General features: G+C 35.2%; 1 protein-coding gene across 1 annotated transcript; it reads left to right on the plus strand.

Annotated features, from left to right (window-relative positions):
- The first annotated feature begins 4,213 nt into the window (after positions 1-4,213).
- On the plus strand, positions 4,214-7,578 carry LOC133796722 (probable glycerol-3-phosphate acyltransferase 8). Its single transcript, XM_062234368.1, has 3 exons — positions 4,214-4,571; positions 4,661-4,973; positions 6,568-7,578. Exons 1-3 carry the CDS (start codon positions 4,258-4,260, stop codon positions 7,441-7,443), a joined length of 1,503 nt encoding a protein of 500 aa, XP_062090352.1. The 5' UTR covers positions 4,214-4,257; the 3' UTR covers positions 7,444-7,578.
- The last annotated feature ends 470 nt before the right edge of the window (positions 7,579-8,048 follow it).

Raw genomic sequence — 8,048 nt, forward strand, 5'->3', positions numbered from 1 at the left:
TTCATATGCTCTACTAGCCAATTTTATCCTTTTAGGATTAGGAATTCTAACATATGCCAAACAACCCCAAGTTTTAAAATAAGAGATGTTTGGTTGTTTATTTTTCAAGATTTCATAAGGAGAAATTTTGCTTTTAGATTTTGGAACTCTATTAAGTATATAGCATACAGTCAATAATATTTCTCCCCACCAATAAGATGCAGCACCAGAATTAAGCAAAATAGCAACAATTGATTCAGTAAAAGTTCTATTCTTCCTTTCAGCTTTGCCATTCATTTCAGGTGAGTATGGTGCAGTTCTTTCATGTATAATTCCATGTGAGTTATAAAAATCAACAAACATGCTAGAATCATATTCAGTGCCTCTATCACTACGAAATCTCTTTATCTTTCTATTAAATTGATTTTCAATTTCAGTCACAAAAGATTTAAACATATCAAGAGCATCACTTTTATTTTTCATTAAGTATACATATGTATAATCAGAACAGTCATCAATAAAAGTGATAAAATAACGTTTTTCATTTCTGGTCAACGTTCCATCAAGTTCACAGATATCAGAATGAATTAAATCTAGAGGCTCAGTTTCTCTAGTCACAGATTTATGTGGTGTTTTTGTGATCTTAGCTTGACTACAATAGTCACATTTTTCAAAATCATTTAAAGATAATTTAGGAATTAAGCCTAAACTACTCATATTCTTGATTATGCGCTTGTTAACGTGACAGAGTCTAGCATGCCAAGTATTAAAACTACACAACATATAAGCAGAAGCATTCACTTTATTAACATCAACATTCAATTTAAACATTCCCTCAGTTGCATACCCTTTCCCTACAAATATCCTATTCTTAGTTAAAGTAAACAAATCAACCCCTATAGTCTGTGTAAACCCCGCCTTGTTGAGAAGGTAGCTCGAGACCAGATTATTTCTCATCTCTGGAGTGTGCATGACTTCCTTAAGAATCACAGTTCTTCCAGAGGTAAACTTTAATTCCACATCTCCAATACCAGCAACAATCGTAGTGTGCGAATCTTCCAACAACACTTTCTTATCCTCAGTAGCAGCAGTATATGTCTTAAACATATTTCGATCATAGCAAACATGGCGAGAAGCGCCAGTGTCTACCCACCACCCTTCTGATCCACCAACAAGGTTGATCTCAGATATCATAGCCATGAAAGGCTCTTCAGTTGTCAGGTTAGCCTGCGGAGCAGAGCTTGGCCTGTTCCTACACTTGCGTGCAATATGACCTGGTCTGTTGCAAACAAAGCACAGAAATGGAGCAGGTTCATTCTTATTATTATTATTATTATTAGGGGGTTGTTGCTGCTGCCTGTTTTGGTTCCTTTGATGGTTCCAATTCTGATTATTGTTCCGAGGTTGATTGTTGCGGTTTGGATTCTGCTTTCGATTCTGATTCTTGAAGTTTTTTCCATTGGGTTTCAGAACCGCAGTGGTCTTTTTGTTAGTGTTGTTGTTGCTGGATACAACAAGCACTTCTTCTTTCTGGTCTTGTTTACGAGCTTCCTCCTCAATACGAAGGCGAGTGATCAGACTTTCTAGTGAAAATTCTTTTGTTTTGTGCCTGAGAAATTTTTTAAAATCTTTCCACGCAGGGGGCAGTTTGTCAATAATCACAGCAACTTGAAATTGTTCATCGAAAGACATACCTTCAGAAATTATTTCATGAGCGATTTTCTGAAGTTCATGAGATTGGGCTTCCACTGACTTGTCATCGGTCATCTGAAACTTGAGGTAGCTACTGACAGCGTACTTCTTGGTTCCAGCCTCCTCAGTGTCATACTTCTTTTGCAGTGCGTCCCAGATTTCCTTAGCATTTTTGTCAGAATTATAATAGTCATACAAGTCATCAGATAAACCATTGAGAATGAAATTTTTGCATAAAAAATCATTTTCAACCCAAGCCTCTAATGCCTTAGTTTGTTTGTCCTTCTCATTGTTGTCATCTTTTTCAGTGACAATAGGCTTATCAATAGTCAGAGCAGTGTTAACATTTTTCATTGTGAGAAAAAATAACATCTTCTGTTTCCATCTTTTAAAATGGTTACCCTCAAAACGAAATGGTTTATTTATGTCAATAACACCAGAGTTATCATCGGTAGTCATGGCAGAAACTAAACGTCTTAAAATTATTGAGATAGTTGCTGCAGCAATAAAAAGGAACGAAATTACCGAATACCACAGCCCAATGAATGCTACTGCTCGGAATTTTTAATCGAAAAAATGTTGAGTGATTTTTTCAGAAAAGTAATCGCACCATTTTTAAAGAGAAAGTGGATCTTTTTTAACGGGAATAAAAAACGAGGTTCCTAAAAAATCTGAAGAGAAAAGGTATTCAGTTTTACCAACATAAATCACGTTTTTTAATTAAATAAAATAATATTTAATAAATAATTTTTTTCCAAAAAATAATAAGGAAGGTGCACACCACACCAACCAGTTCAGGTTGGACGGCAGCGGCGCCACGCGCGCGTGTGGTTAGGTGAGCCTTTGTGTGACTCCTCCCTCTTCCACAAAAGTGGGTACCCCTTGGGGCACAACCCAAAGGCTCAAGTCCACTATCTATATATCCTTACAAATGAGTATTCTAAAATAATGTGGGACTCTTCCTCTAGGGAGTCATTAAAGCACATTTTCTATTTTTTAATAATTTACTCTTATATAGATAAGTTCCAACAATTACCCTAAAATATAGGATTAAATCTAATTTATAGTTAAATTAATTTGACATAAATATAGGCCACACACTTTTTCAATTTAACTGCATCTTTTTTATATATTTATAAATGAATTACTATTACAATATTTCACCCGATGCACATCATCACAGGTCAAAAATGATCTTTAGCTATTCGTCCACGACGTTTATAATCATGACGCAAAAACTAGTGCGAAAAGTTTCGGTTAGTATCATAATCAATAATGTTATAATCTTTAGTTATTTTCCGACTTGATAAACTAATATTATTTTATTAATCTTGAAGAAGTTAGGGTAAACCAACCGTCCCAACAAACAATCATTCCTTAATGAAACAGTACGTATAGTAGTTTTAAGTGTTTGGACAATATCCATCGAAACTAATAAAAACGAAAACATAAAAGAAAGGTCAAAAAATTAGCTGTGTATTTGAAGGGGTTTAATTAATGTGTTGAGCAAGAAAGTATGGCCACCAATAAAAGCAGATTAACCATTTAAGCCATTCAAGGTTTCCAACTACCCCAACTAACTATAAAGAAAATTTGAATATTTTTGCAACCCTAAACTAAAGTTACCTATATTTCCAACTTCCAACCATAATAATCCTTAATTTATATATATAAATAATAAAATGTACACACACAAATTATACTCAAATATTACACACACTTATGTAGCAAATCACTTTTACTTAGTAGGATCCATCTTAAGTAAATATAATTGGGTAAAAAAAGTTACCACATATCATTACTCTTTATATGCCTACTCCTATTAATTAATATGTAAAATAAAATTAAACCAAAAAACTCTTTCTTCCATAAAAAGATTGTAAGAGGTTATGAAAGTGGAAACTTAATTGGTAGACTGTAATATTTTTACAAATATGTTATATATGGATTAATTCCTTACATAATGAAATAAATTCTAAATTGGAATCCCCATTTCTCTATCTTTTTTAACTACAATTATCAAATATATTATGACCAGTGGTTTTTTTTTCCATGAAACATTCTTAATGATCACCACCGACATTAATTATTAGGCATGCATCATATTCTTAAGATTTATTATTCATAATGAAGAAATAAAGATATTTACAAATAGATAAATTGTATATATATATCAAATAACTAATGCTATAAAAAATAAAAAATTACACCAACCCTCGTTTCACTAATACTAGTTGAACTCTCCTACGAAAAAAAAGATTAATCCATTTTATAAATTCATCTAAAATTGTCACTTGCATTACATAAGTGACAGTTTTTAAGATTCCAAAATTTTAAAATATAGTGTACAAACTACATTATTCTTAAATGGATCGATTTGTTATTATATGCCAAAATAGTAAATTCTAATAAATGAATTAAAAAAAGAAGAAAAGTTTTAATAAAGAGAGTCAAAGTTCAGACCCATTTTCGTAATTTGAAATCCTCAACTGCCTCATTTAAAACCCCAACGTTTGCCTCCTTTCAGTCTCAGTTCTCATCCCTCTCAAACAGAATATTCTGTGTGTTACAGAAGCCAATAAAACAATGTCGTCGACGGAAAAAAAGTTCCCGCCGATAACAAAGTGCGGCGATTCGACGACGACTTCGTACGGTTCTATCGCAGCAGATCTGGACGGAACGCTTCTGATCTCCAGAAGCTCCGTCCCTTACTTCATGCTCGTCGCCATTGAAGCTGGTAGCCTCCTACGCGGCTTCATCCTCCTCCTCTCTCTCCCTCTCGTCATCTTCGCTTATCTTTTAGTCTCAGAAGCCTTGGGAATCCAAATCCTTATCTTCATCTCTTTTGCCGGCCTCAAGATCGGAGACATTGAGCTCGTCTCACGCGCCGTCTTGCCAAGGTTCGTACTCGGTCGTTTAGACTCCTTAACAACTTTAAGTGCTCGATTGATCGTTCTAATTTAAAATTCTTTTGTGGTTTTGATTTTAGATTTTACGCGGCGGACGTGAGATCGGAGAGCTTCGAGGTGTTCGACAAGTGCGAAAGGAAGATAATCGTAACAGCGAACCCGACGCTGATGGTGGAGCCGTTCGTGAAAGATTTTCTTGGCGGGACCAAGGTTTTGGGAACGGAGATCGATGTGAATCCCATGACCAAGAAGGCAACTGGCTTCGTTAAGAGTCCCGGCGTTTTGGTAGGAAAATGGAAGAAAATTGCCATTCAGAAAGAGTTTGGCGGCGACTCACCGGATATTGGGATCGGAGATCGCGAGTCTGATCACGATTTCATGTCTGAGTGCAAGGTTTCTCTCAATCACTTATCTTCTTACTCTTAATTATTATATATTAATGCTAATTAAATGTGGTTAAGATTATAAACATGCATATATATCATTTACGTGATCATCAAGCATGTTACTAAAAAATATAGCTGATAAGTTTGCTGAGTTTGAAATTTAATGTGAAAGATTTTTTTGGTCAATTTTCTCAATTACATATTTAAATTTAATAAATATTATAAAATATAAATTTTGATACGGACAAATAGCAACGGTCTCCTGTGTATTAGGCATACATTGAAAAGTTTAGAAGAAAAAGGGAGAGAATGGGTTGAGACATAAAATAATTATATGAAGTAAAAGAGTTTAATTGGTTACAACTGTGACTTGCGGGCCCCTATGGGGACCCATTGCCTTAACAATTCCCCAACTACATTCCAGCTAAAACGATTAGGTGTGGTCCATTCTAAAGTATTTATTTCATGTCGCATTTAAGAAAATTTCAATGCAAGAAAGTTTAGGAAGTTAATAATGTATCTTATCTTGTAGGTTAATTTGTAAGATATTTTGAATTAGCATTTCTCTCTGAATTATTATGTAATTACGTCATTCCATCATTACATTTACTAAAGATTTTGAAAATTAGATACAAACTCATATGAGTGCTCGATTTATGTGATTTATGAAAATATTACTTTAAATGTAATTATTTGACATCTTAAAATGTAAAACACTATATGAGTTAGACATTTTAGGATTAATTAATGATAATTATTAAATTAAGATGTGCATTACTGGATAGTAGATTAGACGTACAACAATATGCCAATTCCTTGAAAACTTGTGGGCAACTCGTATATAATTAGTTTAAATTACGTTGAAACAAAAGTTAGTATACCATTCAAAGTGACAAATGATAACTTATGGTGATGACCTAAGATGTTTCGTTGGTGACGTATGTGTTCACACTCTACATTAAACTTTGTCCGATTTACTTTCTGATCTATTACTAGACAATGGAAAAGATACTTTTAAGAGTCACAGGTAGAATTGAATTGCTTTCGTGTAATTACTTTTATGGCCGTACAAGTTAGAAACGTGAGAGGGTTTTAGTTTTTTTCTAAATACGTGTATAGGATAAAACTATATAATAAATAAACAATCAATTAATTTAGGTGAAGATGTCTTAATAAATAAGAATTACTCCGTCGAGTGTGACTCAAATCGTGGATAATTACTATTTATAACACCTGTACTCCTTATCTTTCAATGTCTTCATTAACTTGTGAAGTGGTGAGTAACTGAGGATAAAGAAAGTAATCTATTATATACCATAATTGCAGATTAATGATAAGGAAACTAATGGTATCCCACACCACTTTAAATGTGAAACCCAATATACCAACCAATCAATATGAATAAAGTGTTGTTCACCATAATGTCCTATAAAAATACTCTATATTGTATCATTACGTCGTACAAATTAACATACTATTAACTATACTATGCAAACAACTTGCTTTTGTGTTAATATTATGGATCATTAACATAAAGTAGAATTGTTTTTCCTTTTCAAATAATATGTAATACATTTATTAATTTTTGCTATGATGGGCAGGAAGGTTACATGGTTCCCCCGAGCAAAACAGCCCGTCCTGTCCAACTCGACCGCCTTAAGAGCAAGATAATCTTCCACGATGGCCGCCTAGTTCAACGCCCGGACATACTCAACGCCATCATTACCTACCTCTGGCTACCATTCGGCTTCATCCTCAGCATCCTGCGTGTCTACATCAACCTCCCCCTCCCAGAGCGCATAGTCCCTTATACGTATGCCATACTCGGCATCAAGCTCAAGATCCGCGGCAACCGACCTCCGCCGCCGTCTCGCGGAAACCCCGGAAACCTCTATGTCTGCAACCACCGCACGGCCCTCGACCCCATCATCTGCGCTATCGCCTTGGGCCGCAAAGTCTCCACCGTCACCTATAGCGTCAGCCGCCTCTCGCGCTTCCTCTCGCCCATCCCTGCCATTGCCCTCACACGCGACCGCGAGGCCGACGCGCGCCGTATCAAGTCGCTGCTCGAGAAGGGTGACCTAGTGGTTTGCCCGGAGGGCACCACGTGTCGCGAGCCCTACTTGCTTCGATTCAGTGCTTTGTTTGCAGAGATGAGCGATAGGATCGTCCCCGTGGCTGTGAACTGTAAGCAGAGTATGTTTCATGGGACCACCGTGAGAGGAGTGAAGTTCTGGGACCCATACTTCTTCTTCATGAACCCCAGGCCCACCTACGAGGTCACCTTCCTTGATAGGTTGCCGGAGGAAATGTCGTGTAAGGCCGGAGGGAAGTCGGCGATCGAGGTGGCCAATCACGTGCAGAGGCTGTTGGGAGATACGCTGGGGTTCGAGTGCACAGGATTGACGCGGAAGGATAAGTATTTGTTGCTTGGGAATAATGACGGGAAGGTGGAATCTATGTATAATAAGAAGTGATATTGGGTTTGGGAATACGTAGTTTTGTCAAACTGGATTTTAGTAAGGGTATTTCTGGAATCCTGCCATAAATTATTATTTATCTTTTTTTTAACATTATAATAATAACAAATAGCTAGTGCCTTGTTGTTTTTATTTTTATTGGGTAATGACGATGATTATGTGTAACCATTGAATTTCTCTCTTTTTTCCCCCCTCTTTTTCTTTTCTTTTTTCCCTTGTCAAGTATATGAAAGTTTTGTACCATACCACATAGAAAAATAGTTTAGAAATAAATAAATTGAGGTAGTCCTTAATCAATGCATGCAAATAATACTATTATCATTATTACTTCTTTATATTATTTATACTTATTTATATATGCAATTGAAAATGGGCATTGTTAGTCCGTTTACTAAGGAATGGTCAAAATTAGAATAAATAAATTGAGAAATGAATGATAATAAAATTTGAAAGAGTCAGATTCATAATTATTATTTATATTATGTTGTTTATTAAAATTATTTGAAAATTAATCTAATCAAAATAATTTTATGTTGTTTCCTTTATCTATCTGGAAACGTAATCGAAATACTTAACTTGATTAAATTATTTTTTTTTTAAAA

The sequence above is a fragment of the Humulus lupulus genome, chromosome 8, assembly GCF_963169125.1.
Source record: "Humulus lupulus chromosome 8, drHumLupu1.1, whole genome shotgun sequence".
Lineage (NCBI taxonomy): Eukaryota > Viridiplantae > Streptophyta > Magnoliopsida > Rosales > Cannabaceae > Humulus > Humulus lupulus.

Coding starts and splice junctions, on each gene's coding strand:
- LOC133796722 (XM_062234368.1), top strand. CDS start 4,258: ATGTCGTCGACGGAAAAAAAGTTCCCGCCGATAACAAAGTGCGGCGAT. Junction 4,572..4,660: donor TCACGCGCCGTCTTGCCAAG/GTTCGTACTCGG, acceptor TTTTGATTTTAG/ATTTTACGCGGCGGACGTGA. Junction 4,974..6,567: donor ATTTCATGTCTGAGTGCAAG/GTTTCTCTCAAT, acceptor TATGATGGGCAG/GAAGGTTACATGGTTCCCCC.